At 44.9% G+C, this 19,446-nt stretch overlaps 1 protein-coding gene across 1 annotated transcript; it reads right to left on the bottom strand.

Moving 5' to 3' along the window:
* Positions 1 to 8,490: 8,490 nt before the first annotated feature.
* Positions 8,491 to 17,738, bottom strand: inhbb (inhibin subunit beta B). Its single transcript, XM_047601963.1, has 2 exons — positions 16,219 to 17,738; positions 8,491 to 10,956 (listed from the first exon to the last, which is right to left on the bottom strand). The coding sequence occupies exons 1-2, from the start codon at positions 16,604 to 16,606 to the stop codon at positions 10,133 to 10,135; spliced, it is 1,212 nt and encodes a 403-aa protein (XP_047457919.1). The 5' UTR covers positions 16,607 to 17,738; the 3' UTR covers positions 8,491 to 10,132.
* Between the last annotated feature and the right edge of the window lie 1,708 nt (positions 17,739 to 19,446).

Raw genomic sequence — 19,446 nt, forward strand, 5'->3', positions numbered from 1 at the left:
TCTAAACAGGTCCATTATGTGATCTGCAAAGGACAGGGTGTTAACTTACTTCTGCTACTTAATATGTTGATGATACCCCCTTGTGTGGATTTTCATTTAAATCCCCATGGCTTTACTACTGCTTGGTTAGACTTAAACACAACCCTTCCCTGTTATTGCAAGGGATTCTCAATGAAGCCAGCCCAGATAGGGCTACAGTTACCACTGATCCCGCTGGTGTTGGGAAAGCATGCAAAGCATCTGGGTCTGTGGCAGCGAGAGCCCTATTACTCATGGTAGATAATCCTGCTGGTCCTGTGAGACACATTCGGATACAACACGCCCATGAAAAAGAAGGGAGTCAAGGAGCGGAAGTTAGGGTATAGGAGAGGAAAGAACTTCAAGGGGCACAAGGAAGGAGTTGGAAAGAGAAGGGTCAGAAAAATGGGAAATGGAGAGGTGATAAAATATGGAAGGGCTAGAGCAAAAATGGGTCCAATAGGTTGAAGCACTTGTCTTTCTGTTTCCGTTCCGAGTAACTCTTTTATGTTAAGTATTTTAAGCTGGTTTAAGTTGTTCAGCCTCCTACACACGATCCACTCATATGATTTCAGTGAAAGACGCTATTGATGCACATTTGTTAGCTTAACTCCAACATGACACAGTCAACAAAGCGGACAAGTTGCCACCTAGGCTCCGTGTGGGAGTAAAACCCAAGCTTCAGTCAGAAGCAATGACCGGCTCCAGTTTTTTCATTTACCCGCAAATCTCCTTTCATCACCCAGTGTTGCATAAAGTTTTTAAGATAGAGGCCAAATAAAGATATTATTATTAAAATAGAATGTTGACTCTGTCCATGTGCTTCACTTTACCCCCTGTGCCACCTGACTCTAGAGTCCCAATCTAATCAGGTCACTGCTGCCAGCTTGCTGCTCCAGGACCAGGCCACTCCATCCTTACCTCAGCTGATATGCATGTGGTCAAGAGAAGGAAGTGGCTGAGATAACTGAGGCGTTTCTCAGTCAGACAGGCATGAGGTAAGGCATCAGGAATCTCTCACAGGGCATTACCTCAGTCTACAGGCCTACAAACGGCTGTTGTGATAGTTCTGTAGAAAACACACACACACACACACGGGGGTGGCACCTATTTTTGGCAGCAGGGTTTGGTTCATTGTCATTATTGTCTACTGTGGTAGGTGAAAACACCATGACTAATAATTTCACATTAAGACTTTGGCTATGTTTGCCTGCAATTAAGGGTCATGCCTGTGCTTGTTCGAGCACAGTATGTGTCAATTTTTTTTTTACTTGTCTTCACATAGAGTTCATAGAAATAGAAATCATTGTCAGTGTTGTACATGTAAAGTATGCAGACTTCTATGTTCCTATCTGGGTCTTTGCCTCAACTAGCTACATAGATATCATTATAGGCTCAAAAGCAACAATCTTTTCCTCTTCAGCAGTAACCTGTGAGGCTTCCTGGCACAGTCACAAGGAATGTTCAGAATGCACCTGAAAAAGTCAACAATAAAAGTATTTAGGAGACATTAAATTGCACACGATGACTGCCCAGTACAACAGATGTCTTTGTTGTGTGTACTCAGTGCACCACAGAGGTACAGCACAGGCAGGGATCCTATTCCACAGCTGTAATCTGAGATAAAAGAAGAAGAAGAAAAAAAAGAAGCGTAGGGGAAAAAAGACTTTAGAGGGTGGGTAACTTCAGATGGTATCTCTCCTTCTGCATCATCCAAGCCATCAGAGACAATCAAAGACTGTGTGTGGCACACTCACTCACCCTCATCCCAAGCCAAGGCAACGCAAAATTAATTTTGATCTACATGATAGCCACAAGGCCAAGCCATGCATCCACGCCCAGAGAGGACTCCACATACGTGTCTTTGCCGCTCTGGCTTTGAATTTTCATCCTCTGCAGTGGCTCCCTCACAAATCAAGCTAAATCAACAGGAATGTCAATAGATCAAGCCCCTTCGCTGGTTTGTGGTGGCTGGAAATCCATGTGAACTCGTTTCATCTGATAGCGGGCAAAAGTAAACGTTCCTCTGTCACTGTTCATCACCCAGAGATACCCGGGATTTGTTGTTTTCGTTTTTGTTTCTTCCTCACCTCTCATTTTTATCTCTCTTGGCAGCTGGCGCCAAGAATGTGTTTGGAAGAGCGGTGCATTGTTTTTCTTCACGCTGACAGGGAGGCTGTTTAAACCTGAGGTCTTTCAGCGTCACATATATAAGTGTCGTTCACGTACTATCTTTCTCATACCCAGCCCAACAAACACGCACGCACACACAAACTCACATATAATTGTTTTGAATATTTTCAAACACATTTAAGGATTCACTTTCATTTTCTGCACTCAACCTGCACATTATCTTTATCAACTTAAAGTACAAAACACGTCTGAATGCCTGTTATGACAGCCAGATTAAAGTTGAGATTTGCTGAGGAATGTCCATGAAAAAAAAAAAAAAGATATTTATGAAAATCATTTGCTAATGTCATATTATATTCATATTCATATTCATATATAGATACCTCTTCATATGAAAGTATTACAAAATGAAATTCACAAAAGAAGCCCCTAAATGGACATGGGAAAAAAAAAAACATTCTGGTGCGCACCAAAAAGTAAGCTGAATCAGCGTGTAACAGCCTCCGGGCTAATCTCTAAGTATGGTGGGAGAAGATGGTAGTGATACTGATGGTGTCATTAACCAACTGAAAGACGATTGTACAGCATTGCTAGCTTTCTCAGCCTTGTTTGCTGTTTCAAACGTTTTTAACGCGCGTCTGTCTTTTTGTACAGATCCGACATCAATGTCATCTGTGTTATGACAGATGATGAATTGGAACAATATTTCACAAGACATGGGGAACGGCTTGCAATAAACGTATTTTGCAGTGTTCTTTCTTGACACGTAATCCACTCTCCCATGGATTGAACAAATAGCTATTAACACATTAACCGGGATGATTTGGTTGCGCAGCAGATGAACATAAGCCTCTAGCTTGGCTTAAACGGAGTGGCTCTCCGACTATCCAATCAGTGGACGGGGAAACGTAGACGCTACAGCAGGCCACAGAGAGGGCCTGAGAACATGAACTTAAAATGTGATTGGTTAAAGGAAAAACATCATTACAATGTGTTTCAATCTTCAGTCGCCTGCAGTTTTAATTGTGAAGGTCCAGGCAGACTTCTTTGACACATGACGCCTGAAATATGACTGGATAAAAGCTCTAATGTGAAGTTACACTACCACCACAGCTGAGAGACAGACCAGCCATAAAATTAAAATAATAAGCTATTGGGAAAAAAATAATAAGATAAATAGGAAAATATTAACATGTTAAGTCAGTGATCTTGATTTTAAAGTTTAGGCCAGCAGAGAAATGTTTGTTGGCATTGATGGCCTTCTAACTGGTGTATATATTTCAGGAAGCTGGCTAGACACGAGTAAGACTCACAAACACTCATGTCTTGCAAGATTAAAAAATATGCATCAGTTGTTTTTTTTTTTGTTTTTTTGTTTTTCTATTACTGTGACGTCTGTCAACAGCTCCTTTGTTGTATTTATTCCAGTCCAAAAGGACTTTCCCATGAGGTCACACAAAGACACTTACCCAATCTCTCACAGGCAGCAGGGGATGTCAGTGCCTAGACAACGCTGTCATTTATGCAACCACATCCCACCAACGATTCAGCCCAAATGACCTAGAAAGAAAACAAAAACAGTTCAGTTGAGGCCCACATAAGAATGAAGTTTGTCCATTCACAAAATCTTCATATTAGTGTCTCCAGGTCTTTTTTTATTTCTTTGTGCCGGCCACCATAACTGAATGCCTTTGGCCTGCATGTCACACATCTAAACAGCTGCTGTTCTTCTTCTTAGATATGTGCCCTCTTTCAACAAAAGTTCTTCTCTTCTTTTGATGCCGTACGAGCCAGATGAGTCTTCTTCACTTTGACTCAGGCCACCGCCACCCCTCCTCCCTGCATTTTTTTGCTGTTGTGTTTTTGGTATGCCCATGAAAAGGCCCGCAAAGACAGAACAATAGGGCACCTGCCAGAATAATGAGCCCTCAGAAAGAAATGCAGCTGGGGCCGAGAGTCATACAGGAACGCTGATGATGATGGCCTCGCTTTAAAGTGGTCAGAGATGATCCTTAGCCACACCTTATATCCCCCTGGCTGGAATTTCCCCGCACAAAGCAGTCATGTTCAAACACAAGCACACACATACACTCTGGCCCTACACGCGGAAACAATGCTGGAGATAAATTAACGAGGCTTGTGTATTTTCCTTGCGTCATGTTTGTCACAAAGGAGTATCAGTGTTTCTTCCTGAGAGTGTGAGCAGGTTCTCCGTCGCTGCCAGCCTATCAGCTAGTCAACTATCACAGGCATTACGTCACTCGAATGTGGACAGAAACTATGAAACAAGAGACAGACTGTTTACATACTGATTCGGCACTGAGCACATGGGACGTTAGTCACCCACATTCCTTTCACTCTTAAATTTTAGAAAGGAAAAAAAAAAAGCTTGACGAGTACAAAATACCTGCGGTGAGCTAAATTTAGCTGGTCAACAAATCCATGGAGGAAAGCAACTGCTAGGTGTCTTTGAATGATGTAGAACAAAGTAGGATGACACGGACAGACTGAGATGAGCACTGGGTTCACACCAGAGATTTCGTGAAGATTCCTGGAACGTTCACATAAATTCATTTAAAGATGGGATTATAACCTGCTAGGCTGTTTAAAGCGGGTTTCGTTAGAATAATTATTTGTGTGACCATTTATGTTTCACAAAGCAAGTAAGTTACAGTGTCACAAGTGTCTGTTTCTTTTCTTCTTTTTTTTCTAAGATATTTATGGACGTTTCTTCCAGTGCTAAGAGGCCTGAATATAAAAGATATTTTGCTAGGATAACACAGTTGATCAATGACAAAAATGCAAGTAAACATTAAATAACATGTATGTCTATTTAGGACCACCAGTTAGTGGGCTTACTTGGAGTTGTCTTTGGATCACTCTTCTTTCAAATTACTTCTGAAACAACCTCTGTAACCCTAAGATGGCCTACAAATCCAAATGCCAAACAGGCTGTTTGTCCTTACCCTTGGACATAAACTGCACGGGTAGTCAAAAATAAAAAGTATGTGGTCTAGAAGTTTATTGGTAGTGGAAGCGGTCGACTGTGCAGAGGAACCTAGGGACCTAAGGAGTAGACTCAGGGTGTTTGGGCTCCTTGCCACTCTGGTTCTTGTAATGAAAGAGTAAAGATGACGCAAAGAAAAAATAGACGCGGGTGATGTTGAGAAGTGAAACTAGCAGACAGAGAAGGGTAAGTCACCTCAAAGGAAAGCATGCCATGTCACAGAATGACATGGCATGTGGTCTTGTCCCTGAACCTGAGTGATAATAACTTCTTTAAAGCCTTTGTCATCATCATTGTGGCAACAATAAACTCAGGGTTATGGTAATGGGCGGATGGTCATGGTTAAAGAAAATGAATCACAATAGGAAACAAACAAGGAAACGTCCTGCATTTTGTTGATCCATCCATCCATGACCTCCTCTCTACGGAACTTCTATGACTCTATAGCAGCATCGCTGCCTCCTTTATTATTGTCATCATAACCTGAACAAAAACTGATGTCATTTTGGGGTTGATGGCTGAAACGGCAGATGCCATAATGTAAACTATGGTTTGTAATCGTCTGCTTTCACAAATGACGTATGTGTTTGTTTTTGTGGGAGTACAACCTCGAGATGGCATACCTTTAACCCAATCAGTGTAGAGAGCAAAGAAAGCAAGCTGGAGGTACGATTGCACAATTTCTCTTCAACCATTCCAAAACCTCCACCGCCTCCATCCACTGGCAGTGGTGGCTGTCACACAGCCAAGCCATTGCTATGCTTCTTTACTAAAGGTGGACAACATACACAAATGTGGGTATTGAGGCCCCTGAGGGTACCTTAGTTACTCTGGGAGTCAGGAGGTCAGGATGGTGGAAGGTGGGGTGAGAAGGTGAGAAGGTTTAGGGGCTGACAGGGAGACACAGTTTGTGGGGGACGGTAAGTTTGGTGACAAGGCTTCAGTTGTTTTACTAAAGGGGAGGAACAACCCAGACATTATGACACTGTGGACTGGAGAAAATATACACACTGTGTCATGTTGACCTCTTCACCTTCATTGCAACGGCATTCAGGAGAGTGAAAGTGAAGTGTAATCACTGATCTGGAAACGCTATTTATATTTTTGTTTTAAGGCAGTGTTGAACTATCCTAGCTTTCAGTAATAATAAGCAAAACTTGCACACTTCTTTAAATTATACTCATAGTGGTTTTGTCCACCGTTATCATGGTAGAAAAAAAAAGATGATGTCATCTTTGTGACAAAGGTTGAAAGAGAGAAAAGAACTAAGGCAGTGATCCATTAAAAAATGTTTTTCACTCATAAGTGCTAACAAATATGCTTTCAAGTTCCAAAGCCATTTTACTCCTCCAGTAATCCGCCTGTGAGAAAGAGCTTGCAGGAAACACAGTCCACGTTGCTCCAAAGGTCAAAATGTCACTTTGGGTTGTAGGGAGAAGTAAACAGGGGCGGAATAAGTCTCCTGTCTTAAGGGGCCCACGGCATAAATCCTCAGAATAAGACGGCTTCTATGATCTCTTGAAGCTGAAACAAAGGGTCACACTTTAATCACCAGTAACAGAAATCCTGTTGAGTTAACTCAGTGAATGGCCGTCAGCAAAGCACTTGGAAACCTTTGGTGCTGGCACAAACTATTTATACATCTCTAGAATCTATGAGCAATCAGGATATCCATCATCAACGAATGCAGTGCATTCCTCAGAGCCACAGAGTCAAATACAAGCAATGCAAAGCAGAGCAGAGGAATGCATGGCCCTGGGCAACGAATAGTCATAAATTCATTTGTGAATGCGGACCAGGATGATTTGGAAGAACGAACGCTGTTGCAGTGATAAACCAGTTGACCCTGTCAACTTGGCGGCTGTCATGACCTCAACCTGTGGTAGTATTAGATGTGGGGGGGAAGAGGGACAATATTTGTTTAAGCTGATAACTAGGGGTTGTAGAGGTTGAGAGCGTGTGTGTGTGTGAGCACACATATTTGTGCTTGTCTAGAGCTCGTATGTGTGACTTTGGAAAAGAGCGCGGTTGTGTACACAAGTTCGCAAGATAGCACGCTCAGCCGCGGATCTGTACACGCGCCCCAGAGATGATCGATACAAAGACTACGGCTGCGTGCGCATGTAAGCCAGCCTGTGCCGTGAGTCCGCACGGGTGAGCGACGCACGCTGCAGCGCCACGGACAGCAGCATGCTTAATGGCCTGCAGCTCTACCTCAGCGTCATTAACATTCCAGCTGTGGAGATTTTGGCATGCATGACAAGACAGCTACACATCTCTCTCCCTGCCCTCAGCACAGGCTGTCATTTGTCAAGGGAGGTACAAGCTCCACCAAGAAGATTAAAAACAATCTGAGTCACTTCAAGCCATTTGTCACAGGACGTTTGTCTTCTTGTCTGCCCGCTTGTCAGTCACACAGCCCTACGCATGTCAACTTATTTTCTCTCCTTTTCCGTCTTCGTATAGACATTGCTGCTCCTGCTGACTCATCCGTCTTCCTGCAGGTAAAGAGTTATTTACACTGATCCCTCCCTGACATGCTATTTGCCCTGCAGGCGAACAAATCTCATTGCACTCCTTGGCAGACCCTAATAGACACATTTAGTGCAATTATCAAGCTGATATTTTACAGGGACACGTGATGTGTTTTGATGAAGCCTCGCAGAAACATTACCTGAAATCTAGCCGTTGGTAGGTGTTGGCACAGACAGACTTTCAGTCGGGCAAGCCTTGTGCTGTTGCATAAAGTGTTGACACATTGCTGCTGGCATTACGGCAACCGTGAACCTGCCTTGGGAAACAGAAACATTGTGTTGCAGGGGGAAACTGCGCCGATGTAACAGACTACGTGGCTGCACTCGCTTGTAGCTTCCCAGCGCGCATGAACGCACACGTGGACAAATAAGCAAAGTGGGACAAGATCGTCTCAAGGCACATGCAAAAACTCATCAAGTGAAACTACATCCAAGAAGGAATCAAGCAGGTATGTGAATGTCTTTTAGCTGGCAACCAGTATGGATGCCACTGAAGCTGTTAATCATAGTTGTAATTACTGTTCTACAGCTACAGCTTATGGGAGACACTCAATCCTGACAGATGACAGGAGAGAGGTGTTTTATGTTTCAACCAGTATAGACGAATACTGTAGTGTGCACATGTTTTTCTTGCAGTACCCAGCTATTTCCACCCCACCCTATTGTTTAGGTGAGTATCTGCCCAAAGCACCTTCCAGCTGAAGAGGAAGAAAAAACCCCAACAGATTCAAATAAAGGCCCAACCCAGTTTCCCAGCAGAAGAAAAACACAGTCTCAAGAACATGACACAGAGAAGAATTTAGTTACAAAATATTTAAGAAAACATTTTATTTTACATAAACTGTACAGATGACATTTATTCGACTAAATGATTCTTAGACACAAACTAAAAATAACTTTCTTATTAAATAGAAAACTGAAAAAAATAGAATTAAAGATGAAAAATGAAGTGATGCTTATTGTACAAAACAGAGAATGAAAATAGAGATAAGAAATGAAGATCATATATCATATCGTACCCTGATACAGTGGTAGGCCGTTTGCAAATGTTTAAAAACAGTATTGTACAGTAATTCAATGGCCTCGCCATCTCAGTACAATAGCTAAAATCTTGGCCTCTTTGGTTCCATTAATTAGGTAAAATACATCTGAAACAAAATTCAATTTACTTCTATAAAAATAACATTTCAATGGCAGTTTTTGTTTCGCTAATCCCGCAACTTTTCAGTGCAAACGTCACAACAATCATTCGCTTTGGAAAGGAAGCGAAAGATTACATTTCAAGTATTGATAAAGAATTGAGGACTGAAGTGAGAAACGAGGAAAGAGAGTGAACGAGAAAAGGGGGAAAGAAAATTAAGTCTAATAGAGCGTATTGAGTATGGGTATAGGTTACTATACATTGCATAGCTCATGTGGCACTTATTTAGCAATAGGACAGGACACTCAGTACCCCTTGGAAGGCATTTCTTTATACAAGTGCTATTCAGGGCGTGCATTTCAGTCTCTGCAAGTGCTGCACTGCACTGTGGCGACCCACTGGGCCGAAACTAGAGTCTCCGTGTCCGCGGGCCCACTTCTACTGAGCCTTGGGGGGAAGGAGGAAGCAGTTCACTCTCTGTCACTCCCAGTGCACAAGTGAAGTGCACTTATGAGATCTATCTTCACCTGGTTGTCATGGTAGCAGGGCCTGCGGAACGCTTGACAGGCAGGAAGTTGATGTTGAGGCCCGGAGTGAACAACATGAGTGACAACAACAGCAGCGGTGGCGCTGGCAACTCTGTGGAGGACTTTCTTTTGCCACTGCACCGCGGTAGAGGCTATAATCCTGCAAGGCATTAAGCGCTGCCGGTCTAATTCCACCAGAAAGGACAGTCAGACTGTATCTGTCTGCATAGAAGGGAAGTGCTGGTGTTCTGAATTGTATAAGCTGATGAATTGTCAGTGCTTTATAAAAACGAAAGTCTGTCATGTGCTTAAAGTACTTAAGAGTGTTGGAGAAGCAGGGTTGAGAGTGTGGGCAGTGGCGCCAATGATGTCATTGGCTGATTCTGACACGTTCCTAAGCGCTTTTTATCTTCATTCAAGAGGAGATGACGGGCCATTATTTTTTGACTAGAAATGGCAAACTAGAGAAAAGTATCATTTGGTGATAGTCATTCCCTTCTCATCCCATCGCTGACCAGTCGTTGCCAAATGGACAGAACTCGAACAGCAAGCATGTCACTCAGTCTGATAAATACACACACTCGCGCCAACACATGCACACACGGACACAACACTGATACTTGCGTTTGCTAGATTTGACCAGTGTGTGTGTTGCTTGCACATACAGTAGTTATAGATATATTGTATATGTGTACCGTACAATAACGTCCTGTTTGTACAAAAAGGCCTTTCTGACTGTTCCAAGTTCAGATAGTGAATGGTCAGTGTAGACTCAAGCGCAGCCACACTCCTCCACGATCATGTTGGGCACATCCCTTTTGACGATGTTGTACTCATCATCAAAGTAGAGCATGGACATAGTACTGAGCTTGGTGGGGATGCAGCAGGAGTTGACCGAGCCTGGGCTCATCCCTCTCATGCGGTACTGGTTGACTACTGCGGTGTGGAAGGATGAGGCCGAGATTGGCACACCGGCCATGTAGGCCGGGCAGCTGCCCTCACAGTAGTTACCATAATAACCAGCTGGTGCAATGATCCAGTCGTTCCAGCCAATAAGACGGAAGTCTATGTAAAACTGCTGCCGGCAGCATAAGCCCCCGCTGGTGCCGTCGCACTCCAGCCCCCGCTTTCGGATGCGGTGCTTCCCATCCACCTGCCGCGCGCGGACCACTAAGAACGGCCGGTGGGATGGATCGCCTGGGTCCACCAGCACCGGAGCCACGCCGGCTGTCTCACAGCCCTCACAGTGGATCTCCAAGTCCTGCCTCCGGCCACCTTTTCCGAACACCGCCCGCACCGCCTCAGAAAGGGGGAAAGTATGCCAGCCACTGCGTTTCAGATCCACCCGCTTCTCCACGAAGGACCAGCGGCCCGTTCCTCCCCCACCGCCGCCGCCTGGGCTCCCTTCCGCACCGCTTGAAGCCCCATTTTCCAGGTAATGTATCTTGACAGTCACCTTCCTCCGGACGCCCTTCTCAGGACCGGCAGGCAGCACGCGGAGATACAGCCACAGGTTGGCCTGGGACACATACAGGTTCTGGTTCCCCTCGTTAGAGACAAGGAAGTACATACTGGATTTGGAGGGTGTCTGCGTATCTGTTGGAGAGAGTGAAAACAAAGAATTGGCTTATTATCAAGCATTATTTTACAATACATATGTAGAACATACATATAGATTGTTGGAAAGCTCAGTGCAATTTATTCGAGTAGTACAAAGAGGACGAAAATCATTTATAGTCAATTTATTGCCAGTACGTGCTTGTACTGAGCTTGAAGACTCATGACTGACGTTGAGAAGAAGTGTCTGGCTGAATGTAAAGTACACTGTTGGGAACTTTTAGTTGTCTTGTTCGTCAGCAGAAGGAGTTTGCTTAGACGAAAACTGCTCACGGGGCGATCACATGCCAGACATATGAAATATCAGTAACATGATGTCACATCTGGTCCGAAAAAGATAGGGTTCACTACCAGTTATCACAGGTCACGTGCCGATCTCCATGACAACAGAGCAAACAGCATTGAATGCAGAAGGCCATGACATTTGGCTGAAAGCTCTGTCGAAGTTCCAAACGGTGCACCTTGTCCCGAAATCAAAAGTGCTTCTGTGATTTCCAGAGAAAGGGCCGTAGACTCCCTTCATTGCACATCCAAACACACACAAACATGTGTACACACAAATATATACTCTCACGGAGAGCAGAAAGAACCCCAAGACCGGCACCGCTTTGTCTTCTTTAGATCTGTTTTTCTCTTTTCGCCCTCAATCACTGTGTCAGGTGACCTCTGTGGCAGCTCCTGATAGGCCAGCTGTGACGGGCCAGTTCTGGGATCAGGCCCAGTTGGCTTTAGGTCCAGCTTTGTACGTGACAAGGCCAAAAAGAGGGAGAGAAAGATGGGAGGAGAAAAGAGATGAAGAAGACTAAGTGAAGGAGGAAGCAAGTGGAAAGGTGGGAGGATGGTGGACATGGCCAAGGCCCGCAGGGGGTTCACTGAGTTCACTGTTAGTGCCCAACCCGAACCCCACCCCCCGCGCTACCCCACCCCTTTCCAACTCTTTCCAGTGGGAGCACCCTCAGAGTGACAGCACAAAGACCCCAGTAAGGCACTGGGAGACAGCCGCGCTCCAGCCCGTCATTGAAACACATGGGTTACCAGCAAAAACCGTGATGAAGCAAAAATAAAAGCCATTTACATGACACTAGCCACTTTCTACAGCAGCACAATGAAGAGATCCCGGGTGTCTAAAGGCGGCACTGGGCTCTCCCTGGCAGTATTTTTTTCTCCTTTTTTTCCCTCTTTTTTTTCAGAAGCCTAATGATGTCTTCCAAATTACCCCGAGGTAACTTGAAAGGTTTCTATTTCAGGAGATTTGGTACAATGTGCTCAGGCAGAGCAGCGCCTTTGAAAGCAGCTAAATTACTTTGTTTGCCGACTGATTAGTGTGTGTCGGTGTCAACAGGTGGCCACCAAAGACGGGCCCCCTCTTTAAGGCGCCTCACGCCTCTTCCTCCTGTAAACCGCAGCTTTACATTCACACAAGGACCTGTTCAGACCAGCTCTCCACTCTGTAGCATGTCAGCTGGGAGCCGAAGCACTTCACACACACACACACAGATCTGCATCCGTCCATGCACAGACACGAGCCCATCCTCACATAAAGCTATACATCAAATATCCGCAGTCTCATACCGAAGCCTGATGGTTAAGCGTCACAGCGCTAAGTGAGCACAGGCCAAGATCCATCCGGAGGGAGCAACATAAAGGAATCAGCTGAACAGCAGCTCTTGCAAAGGCCCCTCAGGGCTACAAGTAACTAACCTCACCTCATTCAGCGCCATGCGTTCTTACGTGCCTCGACAGCTCTGAAAAAGGAGGCAGTGCAGAGAGCGTGGGGTGACAGTGTAATAAACAGGCAGGGAGCAAATCACATAATAAAACTGATCAGGACTCTGTGAGGAGCTCCGTTTGCTTCATCAGACACATTGGTCATGACTTTTTACACGACGACTTCTTCCCCCTTCATGCTTTCTGTCAAAAGTAATTATGCGCCGTTAGTCTTGCCCACAAATGGCTGCTTTTCATTGTGACGCACAACAGTCTGCAAATATCATTATATCCAGCAGCTGCTTGTCATCATTTGTAGTAGGGCCGTGACTAAATTTTTATTTCATTACAGGCGAATCCGCCTTTAATTGGTTTATTAAATCCCAGAGGATGATCTGATGGAATTGTCTTGTCTTACCATTTCACCACCGAAAGATTTAGCGTTTTGCTTGTCCTTGACTAGAGACGAGCAAGGTTGTGAGTATGATATGTCTGGAATACTGTTTTGAAAGGGCGTGAAAGCATTAGCCACCAAAATATTTGGAGTTTGCTTTAGTTGGCTAGGGACAAGTAAAGTTGTTATTATGATGTGTGTGGCCTACTGTTTTGAAAAGGCGTGAAAACCATTAGCCGGTGAGTGATTTTGTTTTTTCCATCAGCTGTTTAATTAACTGACTAATCACTTTGGCTCTCCGCCCAACTTGGAAGCTATTTAAGAAACACGTGTAGCAGATATAATGATTTGCAACAAATATATAAAACCATGAATACACGTCATGGCATTCAGAGAATGCACAGCAGAAACAGAAATGCAGCCAGGAGATGGATTTTGACGAACAAGGTCTCGCCTCATGTTCACTTTAGTCGCTGCTTCCCGGCTCTCACTCACGTCACATGATCCTCTATAGGAGTTTACCAGTTACAGTCATAAGGCTGTCGTGGTCAAGGTTTCAGAGAACTTACCTCTGAACATGAGAGCTAAGGACTGCTACTTTGACGATTTAATGAGAATCGCTAATTTCTGTCAACACCGATCCCAAACCTGACAATATCACCGTGCCGCAACAGTTATTTCAACTGAGGTCTTTTCCAAAGAAGGAATTGTTCTTTTCATTCAGGCTTACAATTTTGAGCTGGCCTGGACACGCCTCGCCTGACCCCAATGGAAACGTTGCAATGTGATTATCAGCAGGCAGGACACCTGGGTGGGCTTGGGTGGATAAAGAGCTACTCCAGCGTGTCTCCACCTGCGCCACCGCGTCAGGGAAGAGGCCGTGGAAGCAGGCAGAGCGCTCCAGAACACATTACTCAAAGCTGCTGTCGACAAGACCACACGGCGCGGAAGGACGAGGGCGCGCGGAGAGGACGGAGACTCGGCTCTCCAGGAATTCCTCATGGATTGAGGAAATGTTGGTACGGAGGTGGAGAAGATGGAGGGTTGAGACTCTAATGCGAGTTAAAGCCACTCCGACACCGGAGCTGGTGAGAAAGCTTCCCTGCAGAAAATTGGTTAAATCATTTATAGGATCACAAGCTATACAGTAGCGGCCAGACCCACTGACTGAAACATGCCCTTGTGATTGAAGGTGGAAAATGTCTGGCACAGGTCCAGGAGTAACCGTGAATGACAGCTCCTCACGAAAGAGTTGCGTCCTGGCGTAAACCTGCTAACCTGATGCTCTGATGGACCCGGGCTGGAGTTAATGACCTCCCATAATGAAGTCCTAATTCTGAGTCTTGGACCTTAGTTCACCTGGTCCTAACAGCAACAGCAAGCAATCTAGAATCACTGATCGAAACTTCTCCAGGGACCCTTCTCTCTTTCGCTCTCCCCTCTTCCCTGCCTGCGTTCCCTGCTCCGCTCCCATGAATACGGGACACCGAATCCCTCAACAAGCACCCACGGGAGCATGTCAGGGGAGAAGGGAGATTGGCATCACCTCCCTCACCTGATCGGGGCCGCTTGGCAGGCCTCTTACCTGCGCACTACAGCAACCGGAGATAAGAAGCCGCAGCTCGCCCTGTGCTGAGGGGAAGCAGAGGACACAGGCTGACCACCCATTCCACGCATACACAAAGCAATTAAACGCCTATGCACATCCATTTGCTGGCACGCTGCTCGCACAGCATATGCCAACCTCACCCCCCAACCCGCCTTGTCCTGAGACAACAATTGAGGCTCCCTCATGCTTAGAGGCAACGCGCCCCTGGCTTCAGAGCTTTCTGGAGACCTTGCCACTGAGCCATGCCCCGGCTGGCAGCATCCGATCTGAGGAGCAAGTGCCAGCTGGCCAAGGGGAAGACGGGGTCCAGGGACCAGGGACCCAAGCCAGCTCTGTGCTACAATGCCACACAAAAGCTCAAAGGTGTGTGGAAGAATAGAACGGGGAAACAAACAAAGTAGCAGAATGAGAAGAAGCAAAGAAGCCCAGCAAACTTTTAGAACTACAAAAACATTCTTTAAGAACTGAAATACACACACACAAGCAATATCATCCCACACCGTAACCCCCTCCACACCCCCACACCCCCCCACCCCAACTCTCCACAGAATCAAATATCTCATGCATTATTCTGAGCAATTTCTTTTGTTTTCCCGTTTTTTTTCCCCCCCTTCTTCTTATCGTTGACATGTTGTGTTCAGCAGGAACACATAGTGCTCTTATAATAATTGCCTGGCTTTTGTTCCCTTGTCATGAGGGTGCTCAGATCATTCCCATTGGAAGGCAGGACCTAGCAGTCTATTCAGGCTAATTGTACCAGCAGGGCCAATGGGAAAAGACATGATGGTGTGTGTGCCCGTGTGCGTGTTTAAGACATCCTATTTTGGTCTCTTTAATTCCATGTTTTCTTTTTCGTTAAACTAACAGTTTGTGTCAAAGACGCGGTTCTCACAGCTGTAACTGACAATTATTGGATTCTGTCAAGCGCATATGATTTTAGGTGTGTGTGTGTTTGTGAGAACTTGTGTAGAGTGTGTGTGTGTGTGTGTGTGTGTGTGTGTGTGTGTGAGGGAAAGAGAGAGGAAAGGGTGTTCTCTTTGGACTTCTGAGAATTAGTTAGATACACATTCTTAGAGGAGGGGATAAATGGCCAATTGAAAGACTTTGTCTGTATTTAAAAGAGGGCTTTATACATTGGAGTATTGAGTGTGAGCACCGCTTTAGTGATGAAATTGGATTCAGAGGTTCTTTTTATCCCCTAGACAACACATGGGGGTAATTTAAGGACTTTTCCTTTAGTTTCATTTCGTTTTGATAAAACTGGATTTAACATCAGATGGGAAGGTCTGCACTGTGATGTAATAAGATGATAAACACGATGAAAATCTAACAGCCCAGGTAGTTTATGGATGCAGTGTCAATGTCGTTCTGGATATTCCTTCTCTGCGACCAAGCCGTAGTTCAGGATATTATTTCAAAATGAAATGAAATCCATAAATGAGAACGATTTTTAGATATTAACTCGTAGGCCTAAAAGGTGAGTTCACCAAGAGGTCGATTTAGACATGTGCGATGAATTATTGATTATTACCTGATTCCGCGAAGCTGATGATCTCAGAGGTCTCCGCTTGAACCTCGTTGTTGAAAGCAGCCTGCCCGTCAAAGCTGGGGATCTCTACCCGGCCGTCCTCTCGCACTTTGCCGGCGTGCAGCCTCCGCAGCGCTGTGACCATCGCAGCCTTCGGGATGGGATGGGTGATGTTGGGTCTGTCTCTCATCTGCAGCCTGTTCAGTATGTGCCTCTTCACCGCCTCCAAGAAGTCTATGTTCAGCCGCTCCGACTGATCCGGCGCCCTGAGTCCGCAGGATGCGCACGACTCCTGGGACGCGCTCTGCGTCTCTTTCCCGGTCGGTGAGCTGGAGCGCACGGAGAGAACGCACGCAACTAAACAGGACAATGCCAGAGTGTACAAACTCATTTTTATAAACGTTAAGTTGCAGTCCAGAAGAAATGAACTATTAAATAAGCACGCCGCTTGAAATGTAACTTTTAATTTAGCCTACGAATTTGCACGTTCCGGGAGAACATCCAGAGGTGTTCCCAAAAGTAAGACACCTCAAGCAATCCTCAGATGACACTGAAACAGTTGTATTCCTCAAACATAAGAGTGCGACTGTGCTACGACACTAGTTTAATCTAGTCATTTTTGCATTCCGTTTGTTGTCCGGCAATTTTTTTCTCTGCACAAAATATAAGCTCTCTCTGATTTCTAGGAACTCGAGAGTTTTGATCGTTGACGCGCTTCTGTCACACAACGAACGGGTCAGACGCGTAATCTACCAAAACAAAAGAGGACGAGCACGGCGCCTCAACACTAAAACTAAACAAGAAACCCCCTCGGCGTTCCCCAAAGGAGTTCAGTCCGCTTTCTCCCGAGCGAACATGCAGAAACTCCCAAAAAAAGAGAGAACCTCTGCAGCCCCAGGGACAACAACAGCGCTCGGTAAGTCCCGTGTCTTTTGTGTATGCGCCTGGGTGCCGTGTCCGGTGCAGATGACGAGCTCCCGTGCGTCCTTGCAAGATGCTGCTCAGTGAGACCCCTTTCTCTCTTTTCAATCAGGACAACAGGGGCTCCACACACCCAAAGTTTTTATATAGGAGTCGAAACCACGTGGGGATTTCCACCAACTGGACGCGGGGGATTATTAAGACTACTACGTCTCCACACCCACGACTCCACTGATGGAACAAGGTTTTATTATGGTAACAGGCAAGTCCCACAGAGGTTGCATAAGGTGTGTGTGTGTGTGTGTGTGTATGTATTGACTTGTAAAAAAAAAAAAAAAAAAGCTCGCGTTATTTGACTTGTAGTGCAGTGTGACAGGCGTGACTCTAACTAGACTAGATCCTGGTTTAGTCGCCATGCTGTACAGTGCAAGCTCTTAGAAGTTGATTGTGTGATTCTGACAGAGCCTCCTCACAGCTTCCTGTCACAACTTGAAGATCACACTTAGATCACACAGAATTACCAAGGAAAACGTGTCAAATAAGGAAGCCCGAACACGACCCTTTCAGCAGTCACTGGAAATTGCTCAAACAGTGCCACCTACCGATAGAAATATCTCATTACACACACGATAGATAGATAGATAGATAGATAGATAGATAGATAGATAGATAGATAGATAGATAGATAGATAGATAGATAGATAGATAGATGCTCCAGCTCCCTCAAGACCCTCCGTAGGACAAATGGATTACACACAATAAATGGATGAATGAATGAATTAATGAATTCAATCAAAACGCCTTTATGTAAACACACGTTTAGACCCATGGCTTTGGCCAGATTTATGCTAATTAATGGTGTTTAATTGTCAAAGAAGAAGAAACAAATCCACCAAACTGACGAAGAACCCTTAGGGTTCACCAGAGCCTGTCATGAAAAAGATTTTCAGGCCAGAGAAGACACTTGGGACAGGGTATTTCTGCAAGCAACAGCATCATGTGACAGTGAATCTCAGACTGGTCAGAACCGTAGGGAGAATGAAGGCAGCCAAATACGGAGAGGTCCTTGAAGAAAACATGCTAGAGAGCGTAGCGATCTGAGGCAGGGATGACGGACAGGACAGCATGCTCCAGCGGCTTTGAAACAAGTCTCTCACTGTCCTTGAGTGACCCAGCCAAGGCCAGACTTAATCCCCTTTAGCCTATCAAAGGGCCCATGAATTTCTCGAATGAAATCGTACGAAAGGGAAAAATATGTGTCGGGCTGTGTTACACTGCACAGCACTGATGTGATTATAAAGCTGTGATGAGTATAACTCACCCATAAACTGGATAGAAATGCAGTGGTGGTGATCCAAGCCCCTGTTAGTAAGTCAGTCGGTCAGTATTATGCACTTGTATTCAACTCTATACTTCAACATCAGCTCTGTGTAAGAACGACATACAGTATGAATGTGTGCGATCATTAATGTACCATATATAAGATGGTCAAAAGAAGCGATCAGGTGTAATGAGTCTGGCGGGCCCGGCTAGCTGCAGCTACAGATTTACATTATATTCCTAACTTCCTAACAGGCTGTCTCATTTTCCACTACACTTATAGTACAGTCAGGAGTTGTTGTTAGTTATGTGCAAGTTGGGAATATAGTTTAAGCTGCAATATTTATGATATTAGCCTCTTCACAAGTAGCAATCTGCGTGGTGTTAAACCAAACATTGTTCATAACCACTGGGCTTTAATTTAAAGTCAAAGGAGAGCAAGAGAAAAAAAATATCCAATCTGTGGTGGTCACTTTGTCGCACAATACTTCGACTTCCCTTTTCTGACTTCGCCTTTTCTGTGGTTGTCGTTTGCAAGCTAATTAATTACTATTCAAGATGTCATTCTTTAAAATAGTTCACAAATACAAACCGTATGAAGAGGGCTCTTTGTAATTTTGCAGTTTTTGTTTGGGACTGTTTTCAGCTGTGGAAAACACGTCAGTGTTTCTGGCAGGACAACACAATGTGGTTTGAGTGAAAATATACAAAGTGCAGCAGATGACAGCCCTTAACCACCAAATATGGGAAACAAAAGGGATCTTAATCATTAGCTTGAAGAGTGTGACACATGAAACAAAGAGCACTACCGGTGCTAGCTTTACTTATATGGACGTGGCATGAGACCACTATTGTTATATGTTGGCTTTTCAGGTGTAGAGCAAGTTGCTGTCTGAATTTGGGTTGTGTGGAATCAAGTGGAATTAACAAAAGCTTAAGGGCATTAATCAAGAATAGTGTTTTTTTTTTTTTTTTTTAAAGTGTCATGGT

The sequence above is a fragment of the Mugil cephalus genome, chromosome 12, assembly GCF_022458985.1.
Source record: "Mugil cephalus isolate CIBA_MC_2020 chromosome 12, CIBA_Mcephalus_1.1, whole genome shotgun sequence".
Classification (NCBI taxonomy): Eukaryota; Metazoa; Chordata; class Actinopteri; order Mugiliformes; family Mugilidae; genus Mugil; species Mugil cephalus.

What these genes read in the sequence shown, in the direction of transcription:
- inhbb (XM_047601963.1), bottom strand. Translation starts at nt 16,606, where the DNA reads ATGAGTTTGTACACTCTGGCATTGTCCTGTTTAGTTGCGTGCGTTCTC. An exon ending in CATCAGCTTCGCGGAATCAG is followed by an intron (nt 10,957 to 16,218) that starts GTAATAATCAAT and finishes TCTCTCCAACAG; the next exon opens with ATACGCAGACACCCTCCAAA.